This window comes from Hyla sarda, chromosome 5 (assembly GCF_029499605.1).
Source record: "Hyla sarda isolate aHylSar1 chromosome 5, aHylSar1.hap1, whole genome shotgun sequence".
In the NCBI taxonomy this organism is placed as follows: Eukaryota; Metazoa; Chordata; class Amphibia; order Anura; family Hylidae; genus Hyla; species Hyla sarda.
The window spans coordinates 280,210,563-280,225,068 of record NC_079193.1 but is presented as its reverse complement, the minus strand read 5'-3'; the positions used below and the strand labels follow the sequence as shown (position 1 = coordinate 280,225,068).

General features: G+C 44.2%; 1 protein-coding gene across 5 annotated transcripts in view; it reads left to right on the top strand.

Moving 5' to 3' along the window:
* NOL4 (nucleolar protein 4) overlaps positions 1 to 4,981 on the top strand; it is a 336,038-nt gene extending 331,057 nt beyond the window's left edge. For 3 of the 5 annotated variants that reach the window (XM_056521816.1, XM_056521815.1, XM_056521814.1), the window contains exon 11: positions 3,273 to 4,979. In XM_056521816.1, the coding sequence (XP_056377791.1) occupies positions 3,273 to 3,469 (197 nt within the window). In that variant the 3' untranslated portion in view covers positions 3,470 to 4,979. Of the gene's footprint in view, positions 1 to 3,272 lie in introns of all 5 variants that reach the window. The other 2 variants (XM_056521813.1, XM_056521812.1) reach the window with 2 other exon arrangements.
* Positions 4,982 to 14,506: the final 9,525 nt, after the last annotated feature.

The window sequence follows — 14,506 nt, the reverse complement described above, 5'->3', positions numbered from 1 at the left end:
ATGCTCTGGACACTGCGCTGACAGACACAGCAAACCTCCTTGCCACAGCTCACATTGATGTGCCATCCTGGATGAGCTGCACTACCTGAGCCACTTGTGCGTGTTGTAGACTCTGTCTCATTCTACCACTAGAGTGAAAGCACCGCCAGCATTAAAAAGTGACTAAAACATCAGCCAGGAAGCATAGGAACTGAGAAGTGGTCTGCGGTCACCACCTGCGTAATCACTCCTTTATTGGGGGTGTCCTGCTAATTGCCTATAATTTCCACCTGTTGTCTGTTCCATTTGCACAACAGCATGTGAAATTGATTGTCAATCAGTGTTGCTTCCTGAGTGGACAGTGTGATTTCACAGAAGTGTCATTGACGGAGTTACTTTGTGTTGTTTAAGTGTTCCCTTTATTTTTTTGAGCAGTGTCTATAAATATTGAGAATACATAAGCAAAGTTAGCATATTATCACCTTATGTTCTCGGGTGAAGACAGTTATTTATTAAAATTATACATGTTATTTTAGAGTATTTTGGGGATAACTTTTTCTCTTAATCCCTTATAGAAAGTAGTGTAAAATGAAATACTGGAACAGCTATGTAGCATCACAATTTAGGAACAGAACACTATGTACTGCTGTATTCTATTCTGCTATAATTCTGGTCCCCGATGTTTTGTTATCCCTTATAGAAAACATATTTCTTGTGTGACTTACCATTGCTGAAATAGCGGGTAACTGGATCCCTAAAGAACAAATGTACCAGCTTAATCATGAATGGAATTATTCTCCCCTAAATGCATAAGATCTCCATATATATGTCACATGAAGGTGCAGGAGTATTCATATTTCTCATTTATATTAATATTGTATTAATAAGATTGTTTTCTGTGGCAAATGGGACTAAAATTGTCTATCCTGTATTGTTCCTAATGTGAAACAGTAAAAATTAATAAAGACAGATACGTGTGCATTAGGTCTGTCCCATAGACTACAGAAGCACGAAGAACACGATCACTGGCAACAAAGACATAAAAGTTTAATGACATGCTGCTGGGGAATCAGGAGGAAGGATACTTGGTCTATAAGAGTTTGCTAGAACCCATCGGAGGGATGGAGGGGGCCCTGGATAGAATGCATGGACTTATAGCTGAACCGGTGTATTTATGGGTCAGCTACACAGGCATAAATAGAGTCCAATGCATTTCCATCAGCAAACAAGGAAAACACAGCTGTGCTGCAAAGCAGAATCCCCTAACACAGTAATGTCCATATTACATTATTTCCTGGCTTACAGGCAGAGGCGTAACTGGCCCCAATGCAAAATTTGTAAAAATGTATAGTAGTTGTATACTACATTGGGACCTTTGAGCCCTTTCTTCCTCCACGGCTTGGGTACAATTGCAGCTGCTACATCCCCTATAGTTACTTTATGGCTACAGCTTGCTTTACTCCACCACTGCATGCTTATATTAACCCCTTAACGACATAGGACGTAAATGTACGTCCTGGTGAGCTGGTACTTAACGCACCAGGACGTACATTTACGTCCTATGCATAACCGCGAGCATCGGAGCGATGCTCCCGTCATGTGCGGCAGGTCCCGGCTGCTGATAGCAGCCAAGGACCCGACCGTAATGGCGGGCATCTGCGATTAACCCCTCAGATGCCATGATCAATACAGATCACGGCATCTGCAGCATTGTGGTACTTTGAATGGTTGATCGGATCGCCCACAGCGCTGCCGCGGCGATCCGGTCATCCAGCATGGCAGCCGGAGGTCCCCTCACCTGCCTCCGCTGCTTTCCACGGGTCTTTTGCTCTGGTCTGCGATCGAGCAGACCAGAGCAGAAGATGACCGATAATACTGATCAGTGCTATGTCCTATGCATAGCACTGAACAGTATTAGCAATCGAATGATTGCCATAAATAGTCCCCTATGGAGACTATTAAAGTGTAAACATAAAAGTAAAAAAAAATTTAAAAACCCCCTCCCCCAATAAAAATGTAAATTGTCCCATTTTCCCTATTTCACCCCCAAAAAGTGTAAAAAATGTTTTTTACATACATATTTGATATCGCCATGTGCCTAAATATCCCAACTATTAAAATAAAATGTTAATGATACCATATGGTGAACAGCGTGAACCTAAAAAAAAAAAAAATCTAAATCAAAAATACCAAAAACATTTATAAAAAAGTATTAAAAGTTTTATATAAGCAAATATGGTATCAATAAAAAGTACAGATCACGGCGCAACAAATGAGCCCTCATATCGCCGCTTATACGGAAAAATGAAAAAGTTATAGGTCTTCAAAATAGGGGGAATGTTAAACATACTAATTTGGTTAAACAGTTTGCGATTTTATTTAATAAATAGTAAATAAATAAATAAATAAATAAATAATAGTAATAGAAAAGTACGTTATCATGGGTATCATTTTAATTGTATTGACCCAAAGAATAAAGAACATGTCATTTTTACCGTAAATTGTACGGTGTTAAAACGAAACCTTCCAAAATTTGCTAAATTGCGGTTTTCTTTTTAAAAGTTAGGATTTTTTTGAAGGTGAGGAGGAAAAAACGAAAGCGTAAAAATAAAATTGTCTGAGTCCTTAAGGCCCAAATGGGCTTAGTCCTTAAGGGGTTAAAATGTATCTCCCATTGATTTTACTGGGATTCATGGAAAAAATGCAGTTAATAAAAAAAAAAAAAACACATTGCTGTTTTTCCACAAAGAATTGACAGGCCACTTCTTCTGCGTGGTTCCATTTTGAGCTGGAAAACCACCTAAAATCAGCACCAAAATCCAGTTCTGATGAGGCTTTCGTCCCTGGGACATGCCCTTACTCTGCTGATGGCCTCTGCTATTCCTTCTATTTGTATTGGTTAGCGTCCCTTTATAAAGGAAGCCATTAATGGAAATTGGGGCTGTGACTAGAGGCAGTGTAGGTAAAGCCGCTCATAGGGCAGCGCTAAGCTTCAATAGGTTAGTATTTCAGAGGAGCGGTAGCAGAAGTCTCCTGACAATTACTAGGTCTGTCTGATGAAGTAACATTTCACGCTTCTTCTATGCTTCAGAATTCCTCTACTTACTAGCAAATGAATGCCCTTTACATATTATTCTGTATTATCTGCTCTTGAAAACCATTAGCGGATCATCACCAGTAGTTCCAATGACATGTGACTAATGTGTACAGATGACTGTGTCGGCAGTGCAGCGTACAGTATGGAAGATACATGGCTGCGATACTGATGTGCATTTCATTTCATTTGTCTTCAGCAGGGCCAACGGATCTGAGCATGAAGAGGCAGCTAGCGACTACTTCCACATCATCCAGCAACACAAGCTCCAGACCTCAGCTAAACCCTACCGAAGTTAATGCAGTCAGGCAGCTAGTGGCCGGCTACCGGGAATCGGCAGCGTTTTTGTTACGTTCTGCAGATGAACTCGAAAACCTGATCTTACAGCAGAACTGAGTCACACAACCTCTTCCCTGTCCTGGTTTAATGCCGGCGTTCCACGAACGACATGCTGACAATGTATATGCCAAGAGTGGGCCGTCTGGTTGCCGCACTGATGAGTAGAGGAGATCATTCCCATTATGCCACACTGTTTCCAGTCCATGAGGTGATGTTAAGGTGCTGCCGGTGAACTCGGGACCTCTGACATTCTGCAGGTCTTTGATGTGTCCAGCTTATTGTTCTCGGTGTGTCAGTTTAAATATTGCATATGTGGCTGTAGATCATTAAGTCATGTAAAGCGGCGGAGCAGAAGGAAGACACTAAGTTGTTAAATTATTTCCAAGTGCAATATTAGTGGAATGTTCTCCTGCCTCTGGAATTAAAGCTACACGACATAGCAGGACAAAACGCCAACATACACTCACGGTAGAACAATTAATGAAGGATTGCATATTTTTTAAACAATGTGATTTTTTTATATGGTCATTTTTTTCATGCTGACATTCTCATTTCTATGACCGTAATCCTTTCACATTCCACATTATTGAATTGAGACATTCTTTCCCCTATCCCGCAGCTATTTATTTTTCTGATTTCTTATAAGAAATAACGCACAGCGCCCGACACTTTACATTTTACCAACTTCCACTATGGGGTGACAGGATTGAGGGATGTGTACCTCAATGCGGGTCCAAATAAAGCCATTTTCAAGTGATATGATATTTTCTATATGTTAACTAGTTATTTCATTTCAATGTTTCTGTTAGAGTAGAGCAAAGGCCCAAAAGCTTCCGTGGTGGTACCTACTGAAGCAACCGAGAGAGTATATGGAAATACTGATAGTAAGTTATAAGATGTCAATCCAGTCAAAGGCAACTTATCACATAAAGCCTTGAAGACGCAGGATTTTTTCCATTACATAAAGGTACCTCATAAAATGTTACAGATTTAGTAGAGTAGAGTATATGCTAGAAATGGTAGAACATTTTGAAGAACCTATGGAGACCTTTCCTCAGCATACTCTAGGCTGCATGTTCTCGGCAGTCTGGATGGAGGTCATCGTCTCACAAAATGGTTGAGTTCTTGTTATCTAGACAGAAATTCAAAAGAGACGGCGCCATCCTGCATTGACCAGTTATGGAGTCTAAGGTGTGACTGACGACCATCTCTAGGACAACTGGAGCTTCAGACAACAGCCAACAAAACTACTGATCAGAATTCCGATGTTTACAGATCTATTTTGAAATTATTGTTGGTGAGAGTTTTGTGTGAAGTATTCCTTAGCGACGTAACTAGGGTACATAGAGTACACGTAGCAGGATTCCCCCGGGCACTGTCATCAGGTCATGCATTGTGGGAATATAGTCTGCAAATACATTACAAGCTATCTATATGACCCATCCCAGGGAACCTATGTCTCTGCTCTTTTATCAACACATGATTTTTGCTGCTCTTAAAGGGGTACTCTGGCGCTTAGACATCTTATCCCCTATCCAAAGGATAGGGGATAAGATGCCTGATCGCGGGGGTCCCGCCACTGGGGACCCCCATGATCTTGCACGCCGCACCCCGTTAAAATCAGTCCCCGGAGCTTGTTCGCTCCGAGTCTGATTACTGTCGATCATAGCTCCGTCCCCGTGTGATGTCACGCTCCGCCCCCTCAATGCAAGCCTATGGGAGGGGGCGTGACAGCTGTCAAGCCCCCTCCCATAGGCTTGCATTGAGGGGGCAGAGCGTAATGTCACACGCGGCAGGAGCCGGGATGTCATAATGCTCCAGCCCCGTGATCGACAGTAATCAGACCCGGAGCGAACAAGCTCTGGGGACTGATTTTAACGAGGTGCGGCGTGCAAGATCATGGGGGTCCCGAGCGGCTGGACCCCCGCGATCAGGCATCTTATCCCCTATCCTTTGGATAGGGGATAAGATGTCTAAGCGCCGGAGTACCCCTTTAATGTGTGCACATCCTTCTCTCGGAGGTTGGATATACTTGGAATACTTAAGAGGTTGCAAGTGACAATCTGATATTTTGCACTCTGGTGTGTATTTTTCATTTTAAGCAGATATTTTTTACCAACCCACTGGGACGGTAAAGGCCTCATCTTTTCACCCAGCGGGTAAACCCTTTTGCTGCCAGAGGGGTTAGCAGCACGCTGCCATGCAGACTCCTATACTGCTAACCACTCTTCAAATAAAAGGGGTGAAAATAGGTTACTATCCACGCACAGTATGTGAATTGTAACTTCCCACAAGACCTGTACAAAAAAAATCTGTAAAAAAAACAAAAATTGATAGAAAACTCCAACCTCTCTAGCTCCTTATTTTAGAATGTGGACTACACATTATTAGTGTTTCTTTGTGCACTGAATCATAATTTTCACTTTAGCTGTAGAAAGTACTTTCGTTCTTTGCACAGTATATGTTTAGTTGTTTAGCTTTTGTTAAATATCACGTCCCTTGTGCATTCCTGAATTTGCCTTATTTCATGTAAAAATGTAATTCAATTTTTGACAATGAGTTTAAGGCATCAGTGATGATATTTTGTACATATACATACCTGTTTTATATAGACTGACTGTGATTGTGACTAGGTAATGTGCACTTTTTCTTGTAATTGTGGGCATTGCTATGCTTTTTTGAGTGTTTCTAGAATCATTGTTGCTTACTTAAGAAAAACTTTTGTGATACTGTTTGTGAAATATAATGTGAAAAAACTATTGAATTATGAATATTTTTAATATATTGTACATTATTATTACACAAAACAACTTTAAGTTGTGGAACCAGATCCACAGATTTCAGTGAAAAAAAAAAATCAAAGATTTGAGGGCTGACATTTCCTCTGTTTTGTTTGGATAAATAAATTGATTTATGTGTAAAAATAGTTTTCAGCTGTGTGTTATTGAATAGGTGAATGTGAGGATCTAAAGCTAAAGGAGCTGGAAGCCTTGGCTCTGTACACTGTGGAAGTGGTGGCGCAGGGTTACTACTGCCCAGCCCATTAAATTGAACGGGCGCTACGCTGCAGTAACTTGGCAATACTGCTACTACCACAATGTATAGAGACGAGGCTACTGACTGCTATATAATGTGTACTGTGTACTTACGGAACCACGGCGGGCCCAAACAGCCGTTAGACTGGGTTCACATAACGTTTTTCCCCATACGGGAGTGCAATCGGCAGGGGGAGCTAAAAACTTGCGCTCCCATATCCCTGCGTATGCCGCCCGTATGTAATTCATTTCAATGAGCCGACTGGAGTGAACCGGCCGACTCATTTTTCCCCGTAGGCGGTTTTCTACCATACCTAAAACCGTAGTCAACCATGGTTTTAGGTATGGTAGAAAACCACATACGGGGGAAAATGAGCCGACCGGTTCACTCCAGTCGGCTCATTGAAATGAATTACATACGGGACCGCATACGCAGGGATACGGGAGCGCAAGTTTTTAACTCCCCCCTGCTGTATGCGCTCCCGTATGGGGAAAAACATGATGTGAACCCAGCCTTAGATGGTGGTGTCAGGAGTCGGCCATCAGCTTTTGATGACCTATCCTTTGAATCAATTATTTTACCTCAGAAAACCACTATAAAGGGGTTACCTAGTTTATAAAACCCATTTTGAAGATAAATGAAAATCAGGATATAAACTTGCCTTCGTTGTTTGTCAGTTTGCAGAAATTCCTTAATGTTCCTGAAACGGTCTTGTAGAAATCATACATAGAACACAGGGGGCTAGTTCCTTTACGCCTTTTCTTTTGACAGATGATGAGGGGGGAACGGCAGTGGAAAAAGAGTGTCCTATTGCAAAAATAAGGGCAGAGGGGGAGGTTCCTGCTGCAGCACTTGTCCTATATCCAGACACAAGATAACACAAATGGACACAGAACAGGAAAAATGGAAAATAGTAAATCAGGGATTTGTAGTTAAAAATGTTTGTGTGCTTTAGATGGATTTTGACATAATTTATCTTGCGTGCAGTTTACAACATTATTCCTAACCACAATGTCACCCGTTTCCTATATTTCCCCCTCATAGTTCCCCCATATTTCATCTCTGATTTCCAGTTTGTCATTTTCTCAGCTCCAGAAGGGGTGGGACTTAGCGGCTATGATGTTCTCTCACCGTAAGGAGTTAAACTAATAGAAAATTCCCATGATCAGTGTCCATGGTGGTAGCTCCATGTTCTCCCAGCCCCAATAGTGTTATCAATCATCTGTCAATATTTCAAAGTTTTATTATTGTTTACAGAATTGATTTATTTAAAAAACTAAAACAAAAAGATACATGTTAATTGAGATAAGCCACTTTATGTGCCTTTAGAATAGTGAGCGACCAAGCGGAGTGTCTTGTGTTCTCAATGGCTCAGCACATATGTGCATAATAAAGATGGCCCTTTCTGTGTAAATAATGTATGGTGTAGATCCCATTGGCTGATGCTGCAAGGGTCTGAACATGTTCTATATTCTCCCAGAGATTACAGCTGATTGTCTAGTAATGGGACATCCGGTTATAGATAGCATGCTGCAATCTATAGAGCTGTTACCTCACCTGGTTCTAGTACAGTGGTCCCTCAACATACGATGGTAATTCCTTCCAAACAACCCATCGTTTGTCGAATCCATCGTATGTTGAGGGATTCGTGCAATGTAAAAGTGCATTAAATACTCACCTGTCCCCGCCGCTCCGGATCGCATCCTCACCGCTCCCGATGGTCTCCCAGGGGCTCCCGATGGGGTCCCGCTGCTCCGGTGTCTTCTTCTGGGTCCTCCGGCATCTTCCGCATCTTCACCGGGGTCCGGGCCTCGCTTTCTGGTGACGTTATTACGTTGTTGCGCCGGGACGGCGTGCGCAGCTACGTAATAACGATGCCGGAAAGCGAGGCCCGGACCCAGAGAGGACCCGGAGCAGCAGGGATAGGTAAGTGAACCTGCTGGGGCACATTACACTGCTATCCGACAGCAGCTTAAGCATTTTGCGCTGCCAGATAGCAGTTAATGCGATGGCCCCAACATATAAAAGCATCGTATGTCGATTTGATCATATGTCAGGGCCATCGCATGTCACTGTATTGTGACCTAACAAGTGGTCCCTGCTGGCAGCTGTGTCCGGGCAACCAGGCGTACCCGTCTCCAGCTAGGATTCCTGTCTAGTGCCGTGGCTCTGCTGCTTTATACCACAGTTCTCTTGCCCAGAGCTGCAGTGACATGAGGTATTTTAGGCATCCCGCACCCAAAGACGACATCAGGCCTTGCGGCCTATTTAAAGGGATATCATTCTGCTATGCATTGCCTAATAATTGTGGTTCTAACCCTCTCCAAATGTGTTACTCTCCTTGTGTTACTCCTCCTGGTTATTACAGTGGTCCCTCAACATACGATGGTAATCCGTTCCAAATGGACCATCGTTTGTTGAAACCACCGTATGTTGAGGGATCCGTGCAATGTAAAGTATAGGACAGTGGTCTACAACCTGCGGACCTCCAGATGTTGCAAAACTACAACACCCAGCATGCCCGGACAGCCAACGGCTGTCCGGGCATGCTGGGAGTTGTAGTTTTGCAACTTGTGGAGGTCCACAGGTTGAAGACCACTGGTATTGGAGGTTATACTCACGTATCCCCGACGCTCCGGACCGCCACCGCTCGTCACCGCTGTCCTGGATGTCGCCTTTCATCACTGTCGCTGTGTCCCCTGGGTGTCCCCGACGCTCCGGTAAGGCCTCTGCTTCCCCAGCATCCTCGCTCTCCGTCGCCGCCATCACATCACTAAGCACGCCGCTCCTATTGGATGACCAGACAGCGTGCGCAGGGACGTGATGACGATGATGGAGAGCGCCGACGATGCAGAGGATCCTGAAGAGGACGCGCCGGAGCCCCGAGGACAGGTAAGTGATCGTCAGCGGGCCACACAGGGCAAATGGCTATCCGGCAGCAGCTGAAGCAGTCAGCGCTGCCGGATAGCCGTTTATGCAATGGCCCCGACATACAAAAGCATCGTATGTTGATGCTGCCTTCAACATTTAACACTCTGAGAGGCCATCGCATGTTAAAATGATCGTATGTCGGGGCCATCGTAGGTCGGGGGGGGGGGGGGGGGTCACTGTACTTCAGATTGATCCTGAGTCTTGGATGTTACCTCTGCTTCACTCCTTGGATTATCTTGTACCTATTTTTCTACTACTTGCCCTGGATTTTGGCTCCATCCTAACTATGTTGTTATGTCACATTCTGGCTTTTTGCATCCTGACTACTTTCTTGGTGACGTCCATTAGGCTAGTTCCACACTTTGTCTTGCAGTGCCTATCCAAGGTATACATCAGGGAACTCCCCAAAGTATATCTATGACAGTTTCCCTTTCTTTCAGGGACCGTTGCATGGATCCTGACAAAATCTCCACAGTGCTGATCTGACAGTAACGGGTGGGTATCAAGGCTCTTAAGATATCTCCAAGCTATTTTTGGCAATTTATTGAAAACATATCTTGTTGTTATTATACTCACTGTTCTAACCTCAAAAGAAGAGCTGGACAGCTTCTGTGGAGCAAGCCTTTAAAAGGGTATTCCAGTGAATTATTATTTTTTTTTTTCATATCAACTGGCTTCAGAAATTTAAACAGATTTGTAAATTACCTCTATTAAAAATATTATCCTTTCAGTACGTATCAGCTGCTGAAGTTGAGTTGTTCTTTCAAGTCTGACAACAGTGTTCTCTGCTAACACCTCTGTATGTCTCAGGAACTGTCCAGAGTAGTAGCAAATCCCCACAGCAAACCTCTCCTGCTCCGGACAGTCCCTGAGACAGACAGAGATGTCAGAAGAGAGCACTGTGGTCAGAAAGAAAAGAACAACTGAACTTCAGCAGCTGATAAGTACTGGAAGTATTACATTTTTTTTAATAGAAGTAATTTACAAATCTGTTATACTTTCTGGAGCCAGTTGATATGAAAAAAAAAATGTTTTTTTTACTGGAATACCCCTTTAACCAAGATCTGCTTTTTTTTGTTCTAGTTTTCAATCCTCAGGATTCAAGCATGCCATTATTTCTAGAGGTCAATGCTTCATTGACTTAAGCAAGTACAGTAATCCCGTAGAAGGATAAGAACCTTTCATGTGGATTTTCCTTTCTGTAATACTTCGTTGTGGAGAAGGAACTACTACAAAATTTTGTGTTTGAGCAATAATGACACTTCTTACCGGGAAATAGTGTCTGGAAATGTATCTTTACCAATCCAAGGGTCTGGAATACCATGAACCTTCCCACAGGCTATATCCAAGAAAGCATATTATTTCCTCTTCATAAATATTTTAATTTCACATATTACCTGGAAGAGAAGAATTGGAGAGCAGATTCATTTACAAGACTCTTTGACCCCTTGTTAATCCTTTCCTATGGATCCTGTACATATCATTGATCCAAACTATATACGGGCCACTGCCGACATATCTCCTGAAGTTCCACTTACAAAACTTTCTTTTGTATCCCCTGAACTCTACAGCATATTCCCTGATGTTCTCTGTCTTATTGGGGACCAGGTTGGAACAAGACGTCCAAGAATTTGTATCACAATTTTTAGGCTGGCACCTTTGGATCTCCCCCAGCCATCACTTTTGCATATCAAGCCTCAGATTCAGATTTCAGTAAAGTTTGTGATCCAGATTTGCCTCATACATAGACATTCACTAATATATGGGTTGTTTCTCAATAATGGACCACTCTGTCCGGTTTCCTTAGTTACCCTTTACTCCTCAGCTGCCTCAGACCTTCTTCAAGTCATCTTACACCTTTGGGACGAGAGAAGCTGGGACTGGGCCCTGCAGGCGAGGGAGGTGATTGGATGTAGCCAGCAAAAATGTCTATATGGGGGGTGGGATGAGACAAAGAGCAAGGTGCAGTGTGGTGCTCACGTATGGTAGGTGTAGTAAACTTCAACATATAGAAGAGAAGAAAGAGCGGAGCACACACCTGTAAATCTTGCTTGAAGTGGTTTATTTCAGTAAACACTGAACAAATTCCAACGTCCCGATACCCCTAGACCAAGCAGAGCTGGAGCGGCAGGAACTATTCACCTGGACGACCGCGCAGTTTCACGCTGACGGGCATTTCCTCAGGTCCCCGGTGACAGCTTCCTGTTGCTCAGTATGGTCTATAAATAGTATACACATAGTAATGTGAGTATAAAAAGACAAAATAGAAAATATAAAATCTGTATAATATAATAGACTAGTAACTGTAAAAGCAAAACAATGCGGTATTTAGAGGAAGGAGACCATTTAATTCCGGTCATTCAGACCTAATGCTCCTAAAGCTTCAGTTTTAATAATCCATCGTGCCTTTGCACGGGCTAAATTATCATGCCTGTCTCCACCCCTGTCAGGACACATACTGTATTTATCGGCGTATAACACGCACTTTTTAGGCAAAAATTTTTAACCTAAAGTCTATGTGCGTGTTATACGCCGATAAGCCGCTGCAGTTCAATGATTTAAAGCGGGCGCTTTAAATCAATGAACTGCAGCGGCTTTGCAGGTGCAGAGACAGCCAGTGCTGCCGGCTTCTCTGCCCCTGCCTGCCCTGGGGTCTAGAGCCCTGCTGCCGGCCCTTCTCTCCCCCTGGCTATCGGCGCCGCTGCCCGTTCTCTCCCCCTGACTATCGGTGCCGGCGCCCCATTGCCTGGGGGAGAGAAGCGGCGCCGACAGACAGGGGGAGACAAGGAGCAGCGGCACCCATTGCCGGCGCCGCTGCCCCGTTGCCTCCCCCCATCCCCGGTTGCATAATTACCTGTTGCCGGGGTCAGGTCCGCGCTGCTTCAGGCCTCCGGCGTGCGTCCCCTGCGTCGTTGCTATGCGCCGCGCCGTGCAGTGCATAGCAACGACGCAGGGGACGCACGCCGGAGGCCTGAAGCAGCGCAGACCCGACCATGGCAACAGGTAATTATGCAACCGGGGATGGGAGGAGGCAACGGGCCAGCGGCGCCGGCAATGGGTGCCGCTGCCCCTTCTCTCCCCCTGGCTGTCAGCGCCGCTGCCCCACTGCCGGCGCTGCTTCTCTCCCCCTGGCTATCGGCGCCGGCAATGGGGAGCCGGCACTGATAGTCAGGGGGAGAGAACGGGCAGCGGCGCAGATAGCCAGCGGGAGAGAAGCGGCGGCAGCAGGGCTCCAGACCCCAGGAAAGGCAGGGGGAGAGAAGCGGGCAGCGACGGCCTCTCTCCCCCTGCCTTACCTGGGGGTGTATTGGGGTATACACGCGCACACACACGCACCCTCATTTTACCATTGATATTTGGGTAAAAAACTTTTTTACCCAAATATCCTTGGTAAAATGAGGGTGCGTGTTATAGGCCGGTGCGTTGTATACCCCGATAAATACGGTAATTCTCTCAATTCCTGCAAATCTTAATTCTTTTATTTCTCCTCCATGAACGGTTTGCATGTGTGTAATAAATCGTTATGCTTTCGGATATACAGTACAATGATTTTTCCCAGAATTTGGCAAAGAAACTGCTACAACTGCAAACAATTTTGAAAGAAACCAAGAAAAACAAGTTCCTCAGGCCCAGCAGAATAAATACGGGAATTGGAGGAAAAATAACAACAAAAACACACTCCTCATTACTGTAAGAGGAAAACCGCACAGACGGACTTCCTGACCACAGAGTCAGATTCATCGCTGTCTGAAGATTCGAAAGAAGGACCCAGTGAGAGCAATCCTACTAACCCCCCAATACATACATCGGCCCCTTTGGGAAAAGGACCTGAAGGGGTGGGAGGCGATGGAGGAGACGCAAGGAGAAACCCGTGGTGACGGGCAAAGAAGGGGAAGTCTGTGACATGGGACCGGTCACTCCACCTTCGCTAGTTGTGAACCTGACATCTATCACTCTGTCTGCTGACTGTCTTAGTGTCCTGAACAAAGGCCTCAATTTTGGACTGTGTGACAGTTTTGATGCAACTCAATTTGAGATAGATTTTTTTAAGGGTGTCCGCAAGCTTAATCTGAAAAAGTTTTTCTCTTCTGTACCTAATAAAAATATAAGCAATGTTAAAACAGTCTCCGAAGGTGAAACCCCCTGTAGAATAGGTCCCTTAGGTTTTTCCATAGTGAAAGAGTTCACACCAGAAGATGTATATTTCACTAAACTACTTACCAACTTGGATGAGGGCATCGAAGAAGCGGAAGATCATTCTGAGTTTGGATTTCAGGGAGCAGAGGCTGTTTCACACCCTTTTTAGCTGGTAATAGTTCCAAATGTAATCCCCCGTTTGTGCCAGGGAGCCCTATTGATGTTTTCTATAAAGCCGTACTAAAAGACATCAAAGCTATCATATACCCTAAACCCACCCCAAATATCTCTAAAGTCGAAGCTAGAGCACTTGAATGGCTCGCTACCCAAAAAGAGATTGTTGTCTCTAAGGCGGATAAAGGGGGTGGAGTGGTAGTATGGTATAGGAAAGATTATGAGGCAGAAGTTGAAAACCAGTTAGGGACCTTGATGGTTTATGAGAAATTAACCTCTAATCCTACACCAAAAATCTAAGAAAAAGTTCGGGTATTTCTAAAAAAAATATACAGATAAAGGAACTATTTCAGAAAAAAACTGCCATAAAACTTCTCCCTGACAGTCCCAAATTTCCATACTGGTACATTCTTCCCAAGGTGCACAAGTCGCTGAGCCAGTCCCCTGGCCGCCCCATCGTGGCGGGGGTTGGCTCAGTGACTGAGGCACTATCCAGCTATGTAGAATGGTTATTGTCCCCATTACTAGAAGAAATGCCTACCTACCTTAGGGACACAGGTGATTTGATTGATGCTTTGGAGAGTTTTTGTTGGCAGGAACAGTAATAGTTTTTGTTGGCAGGAACAGTTTTTGTTGGCAGGAACAGTTGGCAGGAACAGTACCGGCCTCTATTGATGTGGAGAGCCTGTATATCCGCATCCCACAGGTATTGGCCAGTACCGAGAAATCTCAAGATTTCTTTGATTTTGTCTGTGAAACCCTTTCCATCATTTCACATACAATGAAAATTGGTATTGGCAAAGAGATGGCACAGCG